A 24,469-nucleotide genomic window follows, 5' to 3' on the forward strand; every position below is an offset into this window, starting at 1 on the left:
GTTGAGGCTGACAGAGCTCATTGAGTTCTTGTAATATGTCCCTCTCCACCTTGTAGCACTCTACAATCTCCAGCTCATGTAGCTCCTGGAAGGTTACCTTTGGCCTGCACACACTTCTCCTTCTTGGCCTCTTCCTATTGTCAGCAGCACTGAATTCACCATCTAGCACATACAAATGAAGCAGACCTGCAGCAGCCACTAGCATTATCCCAGTTAAAATTCCTAAGTATCTACTCCAATGGCCCAAAGTATTGAGGGAAAAATCAGAATATAGAGTGTATGCATATTTTAAAGAGCTCTGATTTATGTCCATCATGTGGGATTGGCTAATTATGATGCAGTTTACCTGCCCAGGATATAATTAACATACTTTACAGGCCCTACTTTAGTGCATGCCACACCTCTATGCACCACAGTGTGCAGCATAGAATATACAAAAGTCAAAATTATTTACTGAAGGTATCTGGTTTTAATTGATTGCTGCCTACGTTATCACTATCAGGTGGGTAGTCTGTCCTCGCAAACATGCTCAGCTATGGGGTGTGGCTGGGAATAAAAAATTCTAAAAATAATGAGGCACACTCCCCTGATGTCATCCACATGCTCTGGGAATATCAACATTGTGTAGGAGCCTACACGAAGGGGATATGGGGACATGGTTGCTCCTTTTAGCAATTCAGGAAATCCACTTCATTTTCATGTATGTCCGTGGTGACAGCCTAGATACTACAAGGTTCATAGCCATGTCAGCTTGGTGACAGCACGTATGGACTGTTGTATGGACCCAACACAAGGTCCTACAGTATATTTGTGAAAACCATATTAGAAATGTTATTTTTTCTTCACTGTTAAGCATGTTTGCGCACTGCAGTGCATAGCGCAAACATGATATTAAAAAATATATTTATTTTACATATTCGTTTCCTTTTTCAGACATCTACAATGTACCTTCTGCACATATGTCTGTCATCTAACATTTTCTGGAGAATTATGTCCATAATCTTGGACTTTTACATCCCCTTCTGTCTGTGTAGACTCTTGAACAATGAAAAATTCCATGTACACTGCGGATACTGACACAGTCTACACGGATGCCTTTTTGCTTGTTGGATCTCTCCACCTGGGTCATTCGCATAAGATTCAACTGCTTATGAGGTAATTTGCATTCCATGGAACTAACTTTGTTTGCACATGTCTGCCAGCCACTAAACGACACTAACTGAATCTAAAATTGTCCACGCTCCTGTACGCAGTGCATCACAATGCGTACACCAAAAAAAAATTTGTCTAAGCTTTACTGAGTTCCCACCACAGTCTGTCCTTTTATCAGCACAGCAAGCAATACTGGAGAGGAGATGGGATCTCAAGTTACAAAGACAATTTTCTTCAGTTTAAACAAAACAGAAATAACTAAACCTATTGAGCATAAAACTTCAGAAATGGAAGGAAAGTCTAGCAATTTCAAATTCTATTACTGGCAGGAATCTGTCGCTGAACTGAAGTAACCATATAGCATTACAGTCACCAGAGTCACCTGTGGATAAAAAAAATACTAGCAAGTCGTGCAGAATTCTTTTTAACAAGAAACATCTTTATTGAATTATCACACTCAAGACGTAGGTAATCACACATTTATATAAATTAAAATTAAACTATTCTGACATTTTCAGTTGCAAACATTATAGATCATGCACAATCTTCTATATGATCACTATCTATCAAACATTACAAAAATCAGTCAATTCCTGTCTTCTCTTAAGCCTCACTTCTCCTCTAAAAGTTATTCTGCATGTATTGTTCCCACAATTCCCATTTTTTTATATATATAATTTGTTCCTACCCCTTTTTAAAGATTCCACTTCCAGTTCTTCTATCTCTGTTACTATATTCATTACTTCTAGTACGGTTGGTTTAGACGTGGAGTTCTGTTTTCTAGTAACTGCTTTTTGGCAGCCACCAGAATTAAACTCAGCAAGCCTTTACTGTGTGTAGGCAATTCTAATGCTATATCACAGCTCAAAAACCATGTCCTTAGTTACACCAATTTGCTCACCCATTATTTCTGACAGAGTAGTCGGCAGGGAATTCTTTAAAATCTGACTACTCATTACACTCCCAAAACTATGTTCCCAGTTGCCTTTTTCTTCCCCATTACATCTCCAACATTTGCAATATATATGAGGAAAAATTATTTGGAGTCTGCTTGGGGTATAAAAATACCTATGCAAACACTTCCAAGCAAAAATTCCAACTCTTCGAAACTTTATTGCATATTTGGGAGCCATACATGTATCCTCCTATTGTTTCTTTGTGAATTGCTTTTTCAGTCTCTCTTACCAATCCTTTCTAATATCATCTAATTGATTCCTACAGTTGTCATGGAATATTTTATATGTTTTACTTTACTTATTATCCCTTTTTTAACACAAGCTTATGTTCCAGATTCTACTAAACATTGTACCAGTACTGTACTTCCCCCATTCATTTTCTTTGCCTATACTCTAATGTCAATCCTTGATAGGGAAGGCAATCTCTAACCTGAAGTCCAAATGTATTTTTGGACTCTTATCATCTCATTACCTTTCCCTCTCTAATTATTTGCTCCCAATACATTGGCTCCTTTGTCAGTTTTCTTCAGTAAATTCCAGCCCCTTTTTGGCCATTCTCTGTACCCCTAACTGCAGTCATCCCTACTGGCAAAATCTCCTTTTTCTATTCCCATATTGGCTTAGTTCTTAGAATACTTTATGCTACTTTATGAACATAATATTCTGCACTGTTACTGTCATTCTCCTTAAGAATCTGCATCTAAAATCCCAGTCACTCCTTATTTCTTGAGCTTTCCCCGTTTCATCATCATCTCTTTCCACTTTGAATTACAGCACTGTGCTTGTGCTATGCATAAGAGCCTTAATTGTGTAGCTCTGAAATACCCCCTTAAATCAGGCAATCCCAAACCACCTTGTTCTATTGGAAGGATCAACTTATCCCACTTGACTCTTGCCCTCTTCCCCTCCTAGATAAAATCCTTCAACTCTTTATTGTTATCCACAACTACAAAACTAAAGGGACTAAAAATATTTCAGTGCTTGTACCTTGCTATCCATATCCATAAAACATAGCTTCCAATTTCTCAGTTTTTGTTATCTTTCGCTTAGTCTCTTCTCACATATCCTTAGCTGCTGTAACAGAATTTTTTTAAATCATACTCCTAAGTACTTCAGGTTATCATGTCCCTATAAATATGGGTATTGCTGAACTAATTCATCTGCAGGTGCATAGTTTACAGCTATTGCCTTTATTTTATCTTCATTAGTTTTGTATCCTGAAGAGATTTGAAATGGTCTTAGAATGTTTCACAACACTGAAATGTCTTTTTCTTGTTTTATCAGGTAAAACATAGTATCGTCTGCAAATAAAGACAGCTATTTTTGATTACCATACCAACTATATCCTTGAATTTTTGAGTCTCTTATTTTCTTTGCCAATGATTCTAAATATAACGCAAATAAAGGGGGGAAATGACATACCTGCCTGGCTCCTCTGTTCAAACAGAACGTCATCAGAGAGGAACCCCTTCACTTTAATTTTCACCTTTGATCTCTCACATATCCTCCTAATTAACCTTATTATTGGGTCAGGGAATGCAAATGCTTCTATTGTTCTACTCATAACATCCCAGCTTACTCCACTGAATGCTTTCTCTGTATCAAGACCCACTAACAACAGCAGCACTTTCTAACATTCTGCTTCCCTCTAGATAATCATTTGTTCCACTAACGTTGTCAAATGTTTTCATCCCCTCCACAAAAACCACACTGATCAAAATCTATCACTGTTGGCATCACCTTTGCTATTCTTTTAGCCATTATTGACAAACATTTTATAATCATGGTTTAGAACTGAAATGGGCCTATATGAAGCTGGATCTGATGGGCCTTTACCTTCTTTAGGTATTACAGCCACCACAACTTTCCTCCAGGATGTTGGAGATTCTCCCCGTTTTAAGATACTTTTAAACAAAACCTTCCAGGTCTTTATCGCTTTCTTCCCTCCTGGCTTCCAAATATCTACAGGAATAAAATCTATTCATGGAGACTTTCTTGTAGATTAGTTATATATCACTATTTTTATCATCCCCTCCTATCCTAATCGTTAAAAATTGAGCCTCATCTACCTCTAACCATGGCATATTTAATCTTCCATAAACATTTCCATTTGTACTTTTTCTTGATTTCCACATTTCTCTGCTTTATACAAAGCATTTATACAAATGTTTATATAATTTCTGAAATATTTCTAATACCTCTACAAGGTCTCTCATTATTTTTCTTGTTATAGGCTTCCTAAGCTTGGCAACAACCCTTTCTGCTCTCTGTTGCTGGAGCTGTTGTGCTAAAAGCTTTTGTGCTCTGGAGTTATCTAAAACAGCTGCTTAACAACGATCTTTCTACAGTCATGCATATTATCTCTTTAGCACTCTGCAGTTGCACCTCTTATTCTGTAAAATACCCCTTATTCCGCAATACTTTAATCTTTGTCAGTCTCCCTAAATAATTCTTGTTACATCTTAACCATATCCCTTTCTTATTTTTCTATCCTATTTTTAAACTTCACATTCATTTATCGCACTCCCTAGCTCTAATTTCTATTTCCCTAATAATATCTGGATAATTTCCACCACCCATTCCTCAAATTCCTCTCAGTTTAAAAGATGGGTGGGGAAGTGCCAGTGGCTCATTTTTATTTCATTACGTACATTTATTTTAGTTATTATTGGTGAGTGATCTGAAATACTTATTGTATGTGTATGAAAACTTTCAATTAACTGCATACATTCCTATGAAAAATAACTTCTCTCTAGCATATCCCACTTTTTGTACCTAAGGAAATAATATGAAAATTCTCTCAGAGCTCCTACTACTGAATTCACTTCTTCCATACCAACATTTCTTCAAAAATCTAGCCTCTTTTGTTATATTTTCTCTTCTAGGTCCCTCCGATACATCCTCACTGTTGCAAATCAAATTACAGTCCCCATCTGTAAGTAACATTTCCTGCTGAATGTTAATCTTCTCTACCAGAATTTTCTTAAGCTCCACTTAGCAGATTTAGGTGGAATAAAAATAGATGCCAGCTTAATCCTCCTCCCATGCCAGTAGCTCCTTACTATTACATATCTACCATGATTATCTTTTTCCCTTTTCTATCACTACTGGAGCTTCTCTAACAATTAATATAAGTACTCTCATATTCCTTTGTCCCAGATATTCTACTGAATAACCATCCTAAAATTCTTTCTTTATCAAATTCACATATTCACTTCTTTCCAAATGTGTTTCCTGTAGCATAACTATTTGCACTCTGCATTTCTTGATATAGTTTGCTACTCTTTCTTTTTTGTATATACCTGTGAGACCATTCACATTCAGAGATATGGAAATTTTGCCATTATAAGGAGTTATTTCCACCTGCTACATATAACAGTTTTTTAAATGTCTAGATTCAGCTTTTTTGTTACATACATACACTAATTTTTGGCAGGGTGGTCTTTTATAGAGTTGTTTCTTGTCATATCTATTTAAACCTATGTCAAATCTTACAATACTTTTTTGTTTTAATGAAGACCCTCAAACAACCCCCCCCCCCCCCACACACACACACCTCCGGAACACTACCATAACCTATTAACTTAATACAAATACACAAAACTATGTACATCTTAAAATAATGAAGTTTAACTCTCGTAAAAGGAACAACAGCCCCAGATTGACAGCTACACTCACAGGCTTTAAATGACCTACAATGAAGGTTATTCATGCTAAGATGCATGGTAAGTGTTGTCTGTTTTTATCTTATTTTTTGTCTTTATTTTCCTCCCAGGTGTAGAAAACAAATTGAATGTTTTCAAAAAACATTATCTTTTAACCACTGAAAGAAAAAAGTATTGTTTTATTGTCCCCTTATCAGACTGTCTACATAGAAGCATGAGGACCAGAGACACTGTTGCCTTCAGCTACAAGCTTCTCATGTTGCACTGAGAATACTTATTTGCTAAAGGAAAACTTTTCATTACATTCAATGTCTTTTACTGACTTGCTCCCACTTAAAACAAGTTGTTAGATCAAGCCAAGGGCCTTAATCCAGTTATTCCCCTATGCAAAGTAAGAAAAAGCACATCAATTTTACTTATATCATGCTTCGAATACTTTTACAACTCATTTCTCACCTCAACAACCTAGGATTACAACCTATTATCTTAAACATGCTTTTGTCCAGTGCAGTGCCAGCATTTCTTAAAATTAAACAAGAAGAAAGAAAGAATAAGGAAAAAAGGCCTGCTTACTTTAGTAACCATATAATGCACAAAAATAACTGAAAATGCTTTACTATATAACTTATAGTATATGGCACGTTTTATAAAAAAATAAGTTATGTACTTACCATAACGTTCCATGTGAGTTTTTCATCTCACCTTCATTCTTAGAGATGGGTTCAGAGCTGATCCTCGGCTCTGAGTCAGCCTACTACAAAGCTCAAGGTCTTCAGATAGCTCGAGGCCAAGTCCCTATCCCAAGATGCACCTAGAGTTACCTCAGATCTTGTTTGTTGCATATAATAATACCACATGTCATTCTATCACTCCATAAGAGAAAGCTATAGAAGGGTTGAGCAACCAGGAACAATCCAGCATTGCAGTTTTTGAAAAGCCCAGGAGGGGGTAGGAGGGTGGGAAGTAAGAATGAAGGTGAGATGAACAACTCATATGGAATGTTATGGTAAGTACATAACTTCTTTATGTGAAGTTGTTCTATCTCACCGTTCATTCTTACAGATGGGTAGCGTCCCAAGCACCATCTATCTCGGGTGGCTCACGGGAGTATGTTTTTCAGGACAGTGGATCCAAAGGAGGCCCTGTCAACTTTGCAAAGAGTGATAAAGGTATGAGGTGTTAACCAAGTGGCTGCTGCACAAATGTTATCAACAGGAAGTCTGGCAGAAAAGGCAGAGGATGTAGACACTGCTCTGATGGAATGAACCTTAATTTTATGTTGTAAGGGCATATTAGCAGCTGAATAAGCAAATGTAACACAATCAGATAACCACTTGGACAGAATTGCTTTGGCTACTGGCATACCTTTCCTGGAGTCTGAAAAGGAGATGAAAAGCTGTCCAGATTTCCTAAAATCTTTTGTTCTATCCAAGTAAAATCTGAACTGTCTATGAACATCAAGTTTGTGCAGCATATATTCTAGATTGTTGGAGTGACTGGAGAAGAAAACTGGCAAATCAATAATTTGATTAAGATTAGCTTCAGTGCAAACTTTAGGCAAAAAAAAGGGGTTAGTTTGAAGTGAAACTCTGTCAGTATGGAAAATCAAATAAGAAGGCTTAATGGACAAGGCTTGAAGCTCTGATACTCTGCAGGCAAAAGTGATAGCTACTAAAAAGATAGTCTTCCATGACAAAAATTTGAGGTCACATGAGGAGGCTGGTTTGAATGGATGAAGAATAATGCGAGAAAGCATAAAATATAGATTCCATGGAGTATAGGGAGACTTTTACAGGTGGTCTGAGATGAAACGTCCCTTTAAGAAAGGCTTTGGATAGTTTGTGTGACATCATGTTCAATCCTTCAAATCCAAGGTGAAAATTGGAAATGGCAGCCAGTTGAACAAGAACTGTTGCTGCTGCAGCTTCTTTGTTAAAAATCATAGTCAAGAACTCTAAAATGGAGGCCATAGGGGCTTGATAGGGATCAATGTTGTTTTGAGAGGCCCATATAGAATTTTTTTTTTCCATTTGCTAAGGTATAGCTTCCTCATAGAGGATTTATGAGAGGATAAGAGAATTTGCTTCATCTCATTAGAAAGGTTATGGATCCTGGCTGCAATGAGAATTGGAGCAGCCAAGCTGTCAGCTTCAGGGACTGAAGAGAGGGATGAAGTTCCCCAGATGAGTGTGTCAGAAGATCTGGAACTGGGTTCAGAATCCAAGGGTCCTCCAAAAGATAAAGTCGAAGGAAGGAGAACCAAATCTGACGAGGCTAATGAGCGGCTATTAGAATGATGGTCCTTCCCAGAGCTTTGGCTTTCTGTAGTACCTTGGGTATTAACGGGATTGGTGGGAATGCATTGAGGAAACCCAGATGCCAATCATGAATGAGTGCATCCCTTGGGTCTTCTCCTAGAGGGAGAATCAGGGCAAAGTAGCTTCTGCATTTCATGTTCATGTGACTGGCAAAAAGGTCGCAGCAAGGCTAGTCCCACCTGTGAAATATTCTGTCTGCTATTTCTTTCATGAGGGACAACTCATGGGGCAACAAAATTGCTCTGTTCAGCTAGTCTGCTATCATGTTGGATTTCCCCCGGATATGCGTTGCTAACAGAAAGCGCTGGGTAGATATAGCCCACTGCCATACTCTTAGGGCCTCGCGACAAAGGGGATATGACCTGGTTCATCCTTGTTTGTTCAAGTATCAGACCACTGACATGTTGTCTGTCTGAATCGCAAATGTACCCAGAGGAAGACGGTCCTGGAAGTACTGCAACACTAAAAGTACTGCTCTCATCTCTAGGACATTGATATGCAGGTGCGTCTCTTGATCGATCCATGTGCCTTGGGCTGTCCTTCCCTGAAAATGCCCCACCCCACTCATTAAGGGAAGCGTCCATGGTCACTGTGGCTGCTGGTGGGGGTAGAACAAAGGGACGACCTATCATGACATGAAAAGAGGTCAACCACTACTGAAGGTCCTTTTTGCAAGAGGTCATGATCATTATAAGGGGAGACATGGGGAGCTCTTGGTAAGACCATTGAGTGAACAACAGCCATCGCAGAATCCGCATGTGCATGCGACCCAGCGGTATGGCCAAAATTACCACTGCCATCATGCCTAACAATTTTAGTACTTCTGATGCTAGGGCCTTGTTTTTGGATATCAGACTGTGGACCTGTTGATGGAGTAGTAAGACTCTTTCGACTGGAAGTCTCAGCATGGTGGTGGTATCTAATTCTGCTCTGATAAAAATGGTATGTTGCGATGGTGACAAGGCAGATTTTTCTGAGTTTATTGTACCGCTCAGCTGACTGCAGAGTGACAAGAGTGGTGTCTCTGGCTTGAATGAGTTGATGCTTGGTGGTGGCGGTGAGGAGCCAATCATCTAAGTACGGAAACACCTGGAATCCTAAACATCTCAGGTGAGCCATGACCACTGCCATACATTTGGTGAACACTCTGGGGGGGTGTAGTGAGACCAAAGGGCAGGGCTCAAAACTGGTTATGATTGGCTCCCAGCTGGAAGTACAGACGATCCCTGGATGGTCTGGCCATTTTTATGTGGTAGTATGCATCCTGGAGATCTATAGAGCACATCCGATTGTCTTTCCCTAAAAAGGGAAGTATCGACTGAAGCGTGACCATCCGAAACTTCTCTTTCTTGACAGATTTGTTTAGCCTGCTGAGGTCCAACATAGGTCTCCAGTCCCCTGTCTTTTTTGGAACTAAAAAGAATCTTGAGTAAGTTCCAGATCCTGTCTGGTCTGCTGGAATTGGTTGGATGACTCTTTTTGTTAGCAACAATCAGACCTCTATTGTTGCCTGTTCCCTGTAACTGGGTGGAATGTCTGGGATTTTTCTTGTCAGTGGAGGGGGTGTGGTGAAAGGAATGAAATATCCTCTGGAAATGATCCTTTGTACACAGTTGTTTTGTTATTTTGAGCCAGGCACCTGGATACAAAGATAAGCGACCCATGACTGCCTCCAGAGTAGGACAGTCTGGCCTCCTTTCAGGAGCGCTGGTAGGGCTTCTCAAAGAAGTGACCTCTGTCACCCTGGTTTTGCAGACCTCCTCTGCCACGAGGGTGGCTTCTTCCATTACTACCCCCTCCTCTGCCCCTGGAGGGGGTTTCACCACATGTGTCCTGAAAGGCTCATTGGGCTTTTTGGAACCACATCTTTCCTTCCCTCTGACCCTTGCGGTAGGGTCTGGTAAGGGTGGAAAAATGGACTATGACGGCAGTCAGAGTCTTTCCTCCCTGCTCACACCTGGTCAAAGTTTCCTTAACTTTGGACCCAAAAAGGGACGAGCCATCAAAAAGGGTATTTACAAAGGATGAATTGAAGGGCTCTGCAAAGGAACACAAGTGCATCCAGGAGTGTCTCCTAAGAGCAATTCCTGTACCCTCTGCCCTATTTTTTCCATCAGCTGCATACGAAATGAGGCGCAAGGACGAGTTAACTATGGAGTTGAGGGTAGCAAGAGGCAAATTTATCTAAAGCTCCTGCAGCTACTGTACCCAAAGAGTATCTCCCAGCTCTTTAAGAAGATCTCTTTGCAGTCTCGTAAAATGGGTTAAGACTGTTGAGCGAACGCAGTGCAAAAGTCACTGAACTGTAAGTGAGCTTCCCATATCTATCCATGATCCTAGAATCTCTGTTAGGAGGATGGACAGAAGAGGAAGTATCTGAAATTTACTTTTTGGTGACTGCTGCCATCACCATGGCATCAACTGGCACACCCTTGGTCAGAAAAGACTTGTCTTGGGGAGCAGAGATAAATTTATTAGACCTCCTAGGGACAGGCTTCATGGTGTCTGGAGACTCCCACGCCCTTCATGAGACCAGCTGCATAAGCTCATTGATGGGCGGGGACACCCAAGAGGTGGAGGGCTGAGACCCGAAAGCCTTCAGGAGAACCGACTCATCTTCAGTAGGGTTGGTGGACTGCCAGTCACCCCTCTGCCTAAGAATTTCCAGTATCTCAGTGAATGAGATATCTTCAGAGGGGGACCCTTCTGATTCAGCCAAGTTGGTATCAGATGACAGGGACTCCTGTGGGGAGTCTAGATGCTTCCTCTTACAGACTCTTCCTGGGAACCTCATCAGTGGGAGCTTCTGGTGAGGTCCTGGAAGAGCATGGGCCACCCAATGGGGCTTCCTGAGGCTCTGGGTCTCTACGCTTGGCAAGGATCTGTGAAGCAGAAGCAGACACAGGTGCTTTAGGGGAGGAAGAAGCCAGACCTGAGGTCGAAGATGTCTTAGGAGACATAACTCTCCTCTTGGCTTCAAAGGCACCTCTGTTCCGATGCGAAGGGTCCTATGGATCCAAGAAAACCTTCAATACCCCTGGCACTGGGACTGTGGGCTCCGAGCCAGAGGTAGGAGCCGAGCTCATCCGAGCTGAAGCCACGAGAGGCAGAGTCGGAACCGACAAGTCGGTCCGACTATCCTCCCCGGACCCAACCAGAATGTGTCGGCTCCTAGAGTCCTTGATCTGTGCTGAGGATGTCAGAGTAAACAGAGCCAAAGATATGGAGCAGGCGTCGGCTCCACGATCAACAAGTCCGACTCCTCCAGCTCCAAAGGACCAGTATGGCTCGGAGGAGGAAGAGAAGTAACTGGTAAAACGGTCTGCAGCTCTGAAACCGCTTGGGTCAGAGCCGATAACAATTTAGCAAATGCTGGTGCCTGTAAAAGCTTCTGCACCACATGATCCACATCCAAATCGGAAAGGCTAATGGAAGACTGAGATGAATGGATCGAAGGTGGTACTGACTGTAAAAGTGGAGATTTTGGTATTTCGGATACTGGTTCCAAAACTGGGGACCGGCTCCAAAAAGCTAAGACAGTTGGCTCCGAGGTCTGTGGAGCTGATGTCGAAGACTTTTTTGATTTTTTTGATTTAGATGTAGAAGTCTTGGAAGACTTTGAGGACTTGCTGGATCCATCTTGGTCATTCAAAGCCTCCAGGAAAGAAGGTTTCACAAAACCCCTGTCAATCAGTTTCCTCTTTCTCTCCTGGAGAACCCTGGAAGAGAAGGAATGGCATATGGAGCAGCTTTCTTTGAGATGTAAAGCTCCTAAACAATAAATGCAGTTTACATGACTGTCGATGACAGACATTTTCTGCCCACATTTAGGGCATTTTTTAAACCCTGACTTAGGGTGTTTGTCCTTATCATCAGCAATTTCAACAAGCACAATTTTATTAGGGTGCTGTAAAAAAATAGACATGCCCAACAACTACTAAACTACAACAAGCCTTACTAAAAATACAGGTTAAATATAAATGGCAAGCATACGTGCGCGCGCACACACACACACACACACACACACACACACACACAATTTGCCTAAACGGTAAAGAGTATAAACAAGTTGTGAAGTCACTATATAATGCACACAACTATAAAACAGTTACTTATCTAACTTCTAAAGAGAAAAAAATTTAAAGCTGTGACAGGAAAGGTGACTTATTTAAGTCTAAATACTAATCTAAAACTAACAGCACACAAGTACTTTAAACACTAAACAAGGCTTAAATAAAAGAGGCAAAAGAGCTTAATAGAAGATAAAGAGCACCAGGGAAGGGAACAACACAAACCTATATGAGCTTTATCTAAATGTCTAATATATAAAGAGAAACTATTTATCTACATTTTTTTCAAATATTAGTAACAAAGAAAGGTTTTACTGGCATAAGCTAGCAAGAACTCCGATCTATTGCTGCGGCAAACTAGATCTGAGGTAAATCAAGGTGCATCATGGGATAGGGACTTGGCCTTGAGCTATCTGAAGACCTCAAGCTTTGTAGTAGGCCAACTCCGAGTCGAGGATCGGCTCTGAACCCATCTGTAAGAATGAACGGCAAGATAGAACAACTTCACATATACTGTTAAGAATGCACATTGTTTTACTTATAGTTACCTCTTTCCTTCTTCTTCCTCTCTCTTTAATGTTCTTCCAAATGTTAATGACATGAAGTATGGCATTTGCTTTGGAGTTCCCTACAAGTTTAACAAAGTCAAAAAAGTCCAATATTTCCAGGTTTTCTTGTTCTGCCATATTTCATAAATGTGAGTAATACTTTATTATCCCACATTTATTAATTACCTTCCAAGAGTCTGGATTTCTTCCTGTTGATCTCAATCTCTCAACCCCAGTCTCAGGTTCATTTCCAACATACTCCTGGTTCTTCTAGACAACTCCTATGCTGTTCCTTGGTCTCTCAAGAATTTTGCTTTGGAATACTGGAAAAGGCTTCACTGGCAAAGTCTCTATGAGCTTTATTATCAGAAGAATAAAAAGCAGAGGCCCTCCTGTTTGACAGCTCACTTATTTCTTGGACAAACTTATGTATTTCCTTCTTAGCATGTTCTGCACCAAAAAATGACTTTAACCCTCCAGGAAAAAAATATTTTGAAGAAAGCTGGATACAGTAGCTGTATCTCATCTGCCTCTCAACATTCACTGGTTGCTGGAATAAATGTACCCCTTTTCTTCCTAATGTAGAATGAATAATTGTTTATCACAAATATTCTACTATTTCCAACTTTTAGTACTTTGTCTTACCACAGTTTTGTCAGGATCAATTCTTTCTGCTGGTATGACTGCATCATTACTAATACAGGCTTTGGCTGCTTTCTCATGGCCAAGTTTGGAGCATGCACACAATGTGCCTTTTCAATTAACAACTCCTGCTGTGAAATACCAATCCAGCTGCTCATAACATTAATACAAGCTGTTCTTTCCAGTTTCTCTGGTAAGCAGAAAATCTCAGGTTTCCACTTTGCGCTCTGTCCTCTAATTCTAACAGTTTTTGAAACATCTTCTTGAGCAGTCTCATACTCAGCCAGCCTTTTCTTCATTTTGACCTCTGATTTTTGCAGTTTTAGCAGCTCAACTGAATATTTGTTTAAAGCTTCTTCCATTGTTCCAGCCTTTTGTTATTTGAGTTGATTTACTCCTTCAGTGTTTTATTTTAATTAGTTCTGAGCACGTTTGATCATTTTCCTCTAGATTACTTGAAGGCATGTCTTGCTCCAAAGCTGGAGCTTGAACTGTTTTTTTGCTGAACAGCTGCAGGATTCTTCCCAGACAATGATTTCTCCTCACCTGTTGTGCTTCATTTTCCTTCAGGTTCTCTAAATTTCTTTTCTGCTGGCATCCAGGTAGTGCACTTACTAGCCAGTGAGTGAAATTTATACAAAAAGATAAATTCACTGTCTCTCTTTTCTGAGTTTGTTTTCACACTGGGAGAGATGAAATTAAGCTGTTATTCAGTGTGTAACCATCTTGGAAGTCCATGATTTGATTATAAAGATACTACTGTGGCTGAACTAGTATCTAGTATTGTAGAATATGAGACAAAGATTTGAACTAAACAGGACAATATTTATAATACTATATGCAAAACTGGCCTGCACTCCAAAGAAATTGCAAATAAGAAAGAAAAACTGACCGATTCAGAATCAAGAAATAGACACAATAATATTCATCAGGGACCTGCCTGACATATGAATCTACCAACCTGCTATATGTTATTTGCAAAATTTTCTTCCAACTTATTGAATACTCAAAAGTAAAAGTATCCTTCGCAGCAGAAAGGGCACATACAACACATCACACACAGTCTGCTTCTGATTGTCTTTGAATAATAAAGCAATAATCCATGACAGTGCATGGGTATATTAGGATTTACCCATAGCTGGTGTGGTTTGATCATGAGGGTGAAGAATGAGTGATTAAACAAAGCCAACCGTAGGAAAATCCTAATATCTCCACAAACAGGAGTGAATTACTACTTATATTTAATAACATTACTTAACGACTTACCTTTCTTAAATAATGTGATTGTATAAAGGGACTTCTAGCTTCTTCCGTGTTGTCTTTGCTATGTACTACACATGTGTATGTGACTTACATTCTTATGCTTGCATAGTATATAAGTACAGGGGAAGGGATGGAGAAAACAGAATCTCCATTGCATTTTTTTTAACTGTTAAAAAACACATTTACAGGTACACTGCAAAACTATGAAGAAAATCAGGTATGTTTCTGTTTTAGTTTTGCAGAATGTACCTGTTTTGTTCTCATATTTTGGTGCGTCTTCCAATATATGCCAACAGAAAAATCTGGCCACTCAATGGTACTTCAGAGGTCAGACTTTTTTCTACTGGTATATGTTTGATTTACAATGGGTACACTGGTTGAGCTGTCAAATCAGGGTGCTCAGTTCTGAATAGTAATGAGCCATTATTATATAACTTACATTAAATTATTAAACTTTCAAGATACAAATAAAATCTTTAAAGCTGCCAAAATAAAACAGACTTCATTTAGCAAAACTTGTCAGCTTAAGTTCACTGTAGACATTCCAAATTTCTACTTTTTATCAATTCCTAATTAAAAATAACTTTCCAGCTATACTGAGTTTTTTTAGAACAGTTGCAAATATAAAACAGATTATAATGGAGCAAATGCTATGTTCTCCAAGCGTTCTACATTTACATCTGATTGCAAATGTTCATATAATCATTTTTCTATTCAGCAAGTACAGCCTTCTGGGCTTTCTTACTTTCTAAGCTGTTTGACACAGTTTTTATACTGTTTATTATGTTGCTGATTACTGAAATTCTTAAAATATACAGTTTCCATTTGTAGGCCCAGTAAGTGGTCTAACCATTTTAACTAGTCTCATTTTTACGTTACTGAAGTATTTCATTGAACACTTACTTTTTTATTTCTTTATCTTATGTCCAAGTCTACAAAATGACTAGGTTCCCTTTTCAGCTTGTTAGGATTACGTTAGCATTAATCTGATGGGAGAAGTGCCTTGAGTTCTGCACATGCAAATACAGGCAGTTTAGTACCCTTTAATATAAATGCCATACTTAAAATTGCTATTTTTATATACCTTTTTCGCTGTGTCTGTTTATGCATATTTTCCCTACTGAATCTTGTGGTAACACTGTAGTCAAATGCAGTTTTCTAAACTATTTTTAAATAGGATACTTTGTGGCAGTCATTTTACTTTGGTCTCTCTTGCTGCCTAAAGCTGTCCTTTTCTTTTAGCTTACAGGTGGGTGTTCCTGATTTGCCTCAACTGCATCTGTAGTTGACACGTGCATCGGGCAGTGGATATTCTCAGTATATTCAAAACATTCTCCTAGAAGCTCTTCACTGCAAACACAAAAAGCCGAGAATCACATTTTCTGATCAATGTAGCACTTCTTCTTAGCTATGACATAACAAGCTGAACACTGTTTAATAATAAATTGTGGGTGTCCCACACATTTAAAAGGTTTTTAACAGCAAACTCATTTTTAATATTACAGCATCACCTTTTACAGAAAGTTGAGTGGGGAGCTAATATTGTTTTGCAACTGATCCACCAGAGAAGTTGTCTTACTTTTGATGTGTATCAGTCAGAATTCTTCCAGTGTGAAGTGTTCCCATGTTTTGTTCTTAATGTGTTCCTCTCAACTTTTTAAGGATCTATTACTAAGGTCTTGGTTGCTTATTAAAGTGTTGTCATTCCTCCCCCATTAAAATGTGGGTTCAAGCAGATTAAATTGGGTCACTCAACTGCTGTTATATACTTCAACGTCAGCGTACTTTGCTGCTTTGGAATCTAGAAATTATAATCTCCTACTAAATGATAGTATAAGAAGTTTCAAAGCCCCCTTGAATGCAGATAACATGGACTATGCAGAGGTGTACACCAATGCCGTGTATAACCACTTAAGCAGCTGTACAGAATCGGTTGCATGTGACTAGATTAAAATAGGTCTTGCCAAAAAAAACAAGCCATATTAGTGGACCCCTGGTATAAACAGGCTATACAACAAGAGAAAGAAACTAATGTTGAAGAACAAGAAGGAACTGGCTCAGTAGAGGAAGAAATCCCTCTTTAGCTAAAACAAATTAGAGATCTTGTCAAATCCTCCAAAGCTAATTACAAAATAAAAATAGCCTCCCTAGCTAAGGATAATAACAAGGCATTCTTTAACTATGTCCAAAATCTAAAAGGGAATACTCAGCTATGCACTGAACTGGTTGTAGATGGCACCACCCATACTCAACTGGATGTAACAGCCAATCTGCTAGCTGACAGATTTGGAGCAAACTTCACTCCCATCCCCTCCAGTCATCCCCCAAATTATACCTGCCACCATTTCTCACCCTATTATTTCAAGAGAGCAGGTCATCTCCGCACTCTCCAAAGCCAAAAATACAGCATCAATACGACCAGACAACATCCCTAGTTGCCTTTTAAACAACTTACAAAATGATGTAGCAGACCCAACTGGATCCCTGTTTAACCACAGCCTGCAAACTGGCTATGTTCCTAAGGAATGGAGGACAGCAACAGTAATCCCTCTGCACAAAGGGGGACCATCAACAGACCATGGGAATTATAGGCCCATAAGCTTTACTAGCCTCATCTGCAAGGCCATGGAAAGAATCATTATGGAACTTATTAACAAAGACATAGGTAATCTCCAAATTTTGGATCCAACCCAGTTCAAATTCTTTAAAGGTAGATCATGGCTGTTAAACATGGTTAACTTTTTTGAGAAAGTCACCAAGGTCCTGGATGAGGGAAAGACCATGCATAGCACATCTGTCTTGACCTAGTCAAGGCATTTGACACAATCCCTCACTCAAGTATTATAAAGAAACTCTGCCAATTCTGACTTAACCCCTACCTTACCAGATGGATATCCAAATAGCTCGCCGACAGGACACTGCTGTCAAAGTTCGTGACTTCACCTCTAGCAAAAGACCAGTCACCAATGGTGTAGCACTGAGTTCTGTTCTGGGCCCTTAGTATTCCAAATTTATTTCTCAAGTTCAGGCAAACTTGGATGGCCAGTGGCTGACCAAGTTCATTGACTATTGCAAATTGGGAGCAATCATCGAGTCCCCCACCAAAGTTAATACACTACAGGCAGGGCTAATGCAGACAAAGCCAAGAATTAAAGCTAAATGCAAAAAAATACATTATCATTCCCATTGGGAAAGCTGACATCCCTGATAAATACATTATAGACAGCACCCAGCTGACTGTATACCCACTGGTACATGATCTGGGTACTCAGGTTGATAGCAATCTGAACTTTGACCATCACGTACCCACAGTAGTAAGGAAATCCTTCTATGTGGCATATCTTATAAGTAAAAGCATCACATCTCGATATAAGGATGCTATAATTCCATTATACTCGGTCCTCATCAGACCAATAATTGAGTAAAATGTTCCCTTTTGCATGTACCTCACCACACACTTGCAACAACTGGAGAGACCACAGAGGTTTCTCACCAAGAAATAACAGGGTACACAAAACAAGTATTATGTGAAAAGACTGAAAGCCCTGTCACTGTATTCTGTCTCCTACAGGTTGCTAAAGGGTGACCTGTGCCTGGCTTAAAGGGCAGTCTCTGACTTGTTCCTGATGGAAATACTACACAGTCATAAATCAAACTGCCAAAGGGTCACTTTTAACCTAGCCTTTGACATGAACAGGTCATGCTCGAGAGATAGCTACATCTCCCAGAGACTGCCACTTCTCTGGAACAAGCTTCCAATTCATGTGAATCAGAGACCCTCCCTGACTCTCTTCAAATGCAACCTAGATCAATAGATGGGTGATGCAAATTCACTCCTGGGGTGGGACCCATGTCCCTCCTGGCCACAGGAAGTCAGTATTAATTACCACCAACCCTTACCCTCTATGAACCTCACTCACCTAGCCACTGACAATTGGGGCAACTCACAATAAATATGGCTAGACTTGTAAGGGCTGTTAGTCTAGTAACCTTCTATGAACCTATAAAATTACAACTTTTCAGTGTTTTCTGTTATAACATAGAGCCATACTGAAAGTCTGCACTTATAAACAAATACTACATTTGCAGTAAAAATAAAAGTCAAACCAGATTATTGCCTACATTTTGTGCCTTAGTTTAAGATTTTATTACTATGAAGTTCTGCTTTCCATTTTGCAAACTGGGTTAAAATTACAACTGGCTGCATATGATAGTTATACAGCAAACACCAGTTATTTCATTCAGATTTGCTTCAGATAACTTTAACTGCTGTTAGTATATTTCAACCACTGGTCTCTTTGTTGCCCTGGACTCAGGATATTCTACTTATTGGTACAAAAATTAAAGCCTTTCATTGTTTTTCTCTTAATACACATGACTATGTTTAAAGTCTACATTTATAAACAAATTCTCTCTCTTTGGAATAGTGATAATTTTCTAACCAGTGCTGGGTACCTCATGGTCTTTCTTTTTCCTCCTCTTCCCAAATGCACTTGCTGATTCATGCAGGTTACACTGCTGCTTCTATATTTCAACTTGAGCTTATTTAGCAACTCTGACATCTAGATAGTATATCTTTTGGTAGAAGACTGCAGCTTTTGAATGACTTTCTCTTGCTATATATGGCCATGTTAAAAGTCTGCTTTTCTAAACTGGCTAACCAATGCCTTCAACACTCCCCACTATTGCCCTATCTAAAACCTACCAACATTAGGGAAGATTCTAGAGATCATTCACTTCCAACACACTCAAACTATATCAAACAATATAATCTTGCTTCTTGTAAACAAGTCAGCTTTTGGTTTGGCTGGTGTATAAGGAGTGCACACTGGTCTCTTACCGGCAGAACTCTAACACAGGTAAAGGTGGTCAAACCCTGCTGTATTTATAAATCTTACCAAGCCCTTTAATGTGGCTGACCACTCTCTACTACTTAACCATATGCTTTACCTTGGAGTGATCCCTGAAACCTCCTCTTTGGTTTCAAGGCTTTCTCTCCATTCATCAATTCAATATTAAGACCAGATCCACTCTCTCTGCAGTATCTCCATTAATTAAAGGTGATCCTCAAGGCTCCATTCCAGAACCCCTTTCCCTTTCATAAACAAACTTCCTGATGACCTTGTACAGCCATCCCAACATCACATGCTGATGATATGCTCACATTCCGATCAGGCCCCTCCTCTTGCAACATTCAAGGCAATCTTCAAAAAGACCTCCACACACCTAACCTCTGCTATAACAGTAAACTACTACTAAATATCTTAGAAACCAAAGCTGTGCTCTTTGGGACCAAACAGAAAAACACTGAGACACCAACCTCTTGGCAAATTAGAAGCTTTAATAATGAGCCTACTGAGACAACCACCTCTTTAAAACACTTTGGCTTCTGTAACACTAACGCCTAAACTTTTAGGTACTTTTCTGTTATCGGGGCAACGGTCCTAATGCGCTAGTCTTCTTGACGATTTTTGTAAACAGTGGCAGATACTCATTAAGTATAAACAATTAGATCTGTAGGAATGCACAAATCAGCAGAGAAATCCAAGTACAAAAATCTGTTGGCAGAAACAGCCAACCTCCTTGAATACACCTTTCTTTAAATCTGTCACCCTTACTGATTTGTGAATCAGTAACCGGTCCTGCTGACCAAGATCATGCTTCCAATTTGGAAGGGCTTCAGGTCTGTCACCAGCAAAACAGAAGGCAGCACTGACCTTTGCTTTGTTCGGTTTCTGAAGGTTCAGGAGGATTTCCACTTTTTCTCCTACATGAGAAAGTGAACAAGTACATAGGGAGTTGGTTTGCTATGTCTAGTTTACGGTAACAAATCACTTGACATTCTTTCTGCCATTATCGCTTTTTTAACATGATTCCAGCTTAGTCTCTGTGTATGAACTGTTTCCCTGCCCATTTCCTTGAGCTCCCTTCCAAATAAAATAGTCATGAAACTACTAAGGCCTGCTTCTGTTCCTGTTTCGCTATGTTTTGCGATGAGAATAGAAAGTTAAAAAAACTTTCTGGTCATTTTGTTGTCTGTGTTACAGTCTGTATAGAAATATAAAATTCTAAGGTGTGTTTTTTTTTTACGAGTAAGACAGGATATACATTAATAACGTTCACACTCCAATGGTAGTGCTCATTAATATTAATCATTAATATTAACTAGAAACAAATACCTACTGTTCTGTGACATAAAAATATCTCTCTCTCACATCAACAGCTAGAAACAGCCATTGGGAAAAGAATTTTACTAAACCAACAATAATACAGTCTACTTCTGACTGCAGCTGCCATTAACAAAATATTAAAAACAGTGCAAACCTTCAACAACAAAATATCATTTTTTTACAGCCCTCTCCCCACAGTGATAACATCTCTGACTAACAGTCCAAAAAACTGTTCGGCTACCTATTTATCAATGGGCAGATCTTTTACTAGCCTCATATCTGTTTAAGCTTTTACATTCCCACCTCATCTGCAAAACGTAAAATGATGGCCCTATCTTATAACCTTAGAAACCAAACAGTTTTTTCTGCTCTAGGGTCTACACTAATACAATGCCAAACTCAATAAATGTATCAATTTCTACAAATTCAGAGCTCCACTTAAAGCTAATGTACTCAGCTGAAATAAGGAGAAATTTGGGATTAACTGTTATTTCAGAAGGCAAGGAAGGTGTTGATTGCTTGGATTTTGAAAAGACTAACTTGGCACTTTGAAATTTATTTCTGAAGTTGCTAAATATCAAATAGGCTTATGTGCTGCATCTGCCTGAAAAATAGACTACTACTAGAAATCCGTGGTAATTGTGGATAACAAAGAAGTGAAGGAGATTATGTGTATATATATATATATATATATATATATATATATATATATATATATATATATATACATATACAACAGAGAGAAACACTCTATCCAAACTTGACTTGCCTAGGACATTGCTTAAGGTAGCTGCCAAGCCAAGTCAAGGAGTTGTATGTGATGTTCATGCTGGACAGATGTTCAAAAGGATAGAGTGGCATACTGAGTCAAATGATTTTTTAAGGTCTATGAAAATGACACTACTGGCAAAGCCTTTGTCTATATTTCACTACGTGGTATCTATGCCAAGGAATAGGGACTTCAATGTATTGAAGATGGGTCAGAAGTAGTGCTGCCTTCATCAAAATATGTACTACTCTTGCAGAGAGATGATAAACGGTTTATATATCATTTTTTGAAACACTTTGCTATGGCTGACACAACTGCTATGGGCATGAAGTAATCTAGTTTTGTTGGGTTATTTTAGGGATGGTGACGAAGATGTTTTTTTTTATTCAAGGAGACACTACCCTTGGATAAAGTTTGATAAAGCATGTTATGTGAGACACTGAGAAATGTTGGAAGTTGCTTTTTTAAATTAATCTGGAGTGCAGGAAATACAAGGAGTTACTGAGGTTCTTAATTATAAGACTATACACAGTATTGCTTTACAGAGGCCTGAATTTGAAAGGGAACTATATGTCTTCCAGGAGGTAAAGGACAATATATGCTTCTAGGTTTGTGCCCAAAGCAAGAAACAATATGGAGAACAGACCCTTCTAAATCTGAAAATAACCTTTCAATAAGTGTACACACATCACATATACACAGTAAGAATATCAAAAGTCAGATTCACAGGCAAAGAAACTATCATGCTTGTGTGGGGGGTGTTTTCATCTAGCCTGTCTGAAGGACATGTGCATTCTAATGTCATTCTTCAGGCAGGCTTTTCCAGTAGCCACCAGGAGATGGGCATTTACTAGATCCACTTCCAACTTATTTGCTTTCAGGGATGAAAAGTTGACTAAAGGCTGCATGAATCTATCCCTCCTTCCCTGGCCAACTCCTTGGCTTCATGAATTTCTCACTGAATCCAGGTTGTTGTTAATTCTTTGCATCACTGCCAACAGACATCTCCACCTCTTCTTTGCTCCCCACAGACCTATTTTTAATTTTACCTCTACAAATGTTACAGTCTAACACAAAACACTAGCATTCTGTTTGCAGGTGGTATGAAGGCTTTTTGAAAAGTTTGAAATGGTTTTCAATGAAGACATACAACATAGTTAGCTTTATACAGGTAACCATTTGAAATGTTGGGACCCTCTTTGGTGAGTCCTGTAATATGGAGACTGAATGACCAAAAAACGGATTTAAATGTACTAAGTCCAAGATTGCCATTTGTCAGAATATTCAATTTTCTTAAAGGTACTGCAATCATGGAGCTGGTGTAATATATTTGAGGGGGGGGCTTGTCATCCACATTGTGGTGGGGGAGAGAAGGGGATTGTCTGTTTTAAAAAAAGAAGTTTAAAGGGTAAAGCAATGATTAATATTTGCACTTCTGCATATTCTGTCATTTTTTTCCTATTGTGTCAGCAGCTGGCATTATGAATGCAGACATTTCAGTATGGAGCCTATATATATTAAACCTCTCAACTATACCTCATTATGAACAAAGTTCCTCAATCTGACTCTTAAAGATTGTAGGTTCCAAGCTGTTCCACACTGAAAGGGCCCGGTCACACATTTACTAACAATTTGTTTAGAAATATCCATAATACATTAATATCATATTTTATCACTTAATCAAAATGACTTCTTCTGAATATGAAAAAAATAGTTACTAATCATGCTGTGAGCTTCCTGTTTGAATTTGCTAGTAATTTTTCCACATTTGCCCATTTGCTTCACATTGTTTGAGGTGGTGTTCCACATTTTGCAGATGAAAGGTTTTAACAGCTATGTTATTTACTCTAAGTGGGCTCTGGAAGCATGTCCCTTCCAAATGGCACATGAATGAAAGTTTTTCCACTGAAAGGAAGTAGTCTTGTTAAAAAAAAAAACTTTGCATATGTTGAGTTTTTGAAGAGGTGACGTCCATGTATCACTTTGCTGCCATTCTGAATGAGGACACTGTTAGCTGCTTTTGTACCAGAAGAAGAATGTATGCTACTTGGCTTACATGATACAGAAACTATCCCTCCATATGCACATTCACAAAATGTCAATAGCATCAACTGAAAAACATATTTTTATTCCCATCATTCAAGATAATTTGAAACTGTGCCTACCAAGTGCACCTTTTAACTACATAACTACTTGTATACCATAGGCATCTACTAACTTTTCTTTGTTGCTTTTACATATGTTTTCCACATGGCCATGTGCTTTCAGACTAACACAAAAGAGTGAAGGTCTATAGAAAACAATGGTTATTAAAGACTTACTGTTTTGGAAGATCCTGATAAAAGAAAGTTGCTGTAATTTAAAAAAGAAAAACTAAATACACACAACAGTAATGCAATAAAAATACATACCTGCTTTCTGTCCTTTGATTTTATAAACTATTTCAGCATGTTCCCATGTATCTTTGTACTCTGGTGGTAAACAGGGACTAATTAGCTCTTCATCCTCCTTTACTGTAATTGAGAAAACAGACACAAAGTCAAACAACAAGCACATAAGGCACTGTATGATTGTGTTTGAGCACAGCTTTTAAAACAACCATAGTTTAATTTCATTCTTGATTAGTGGACATGCACACTGGTTTTGAATATCATTTTTGTATAAACTAGGATTAAAAACTTTTGATGGGTTTCCAAGATGGCTGCAGACTGATCAATAGCTTAATTTCAGCTCTCCCATTGTGAATATAAATAAGAGCTAGAAATATTATCAGCACAAGTAAAACTCAGTTACTGGCTAGTAAGTACTGCCTTGATGCCAGCAAAGAAGAAATTTAGTAAACCTGAAAGAATATAAACCAGAAAAGTTGAAGAGAAAACAATGCCTGGGAAGAATCCTGAAGCTGTTCAACAAAAA

General features: G+C 38.9%; 1 protein-coding gene across 2 annotated transcripts in view; it reads right to left on the reverse strand.

Moving 5' to 3' along the window:
• ENTPD6 (ectonucleoside triphosphate diphosphohydrolase 6) overlaps positions 1–24,469 on the reverse strand; it is a 921,044-nt gene that overhangs the window by 84,274 nt on the left and 812,301 nt on the right. For both annotated transcript variants that reach the window (XM_044057700.1, XM_044057708.1), the window contains exon 10: positions 23,965–24,066. In XM_044057700.1, coding sequence (XP_043913635.1) covers positions 23,965–24,066 — 102 coding nt within the window. The remainder of the gene's footprint in view (positions 1–23,964; positions 24,067–24,469) is intronic.

Source organism: Protopterus annectens, chromosome 1.part2, assembly GCF_019279795.1.
Source record: "Protopterus annectens isolate FY-2018-M chromosome 1.part2, PAN1.0, whole genome shotgun sequence".
Lineage (NCBI taxonomy): Eukaryota > Metazoa > Chordata > Ceratodontiformes > Protopteridae > Protopterus > Protopterus annectens.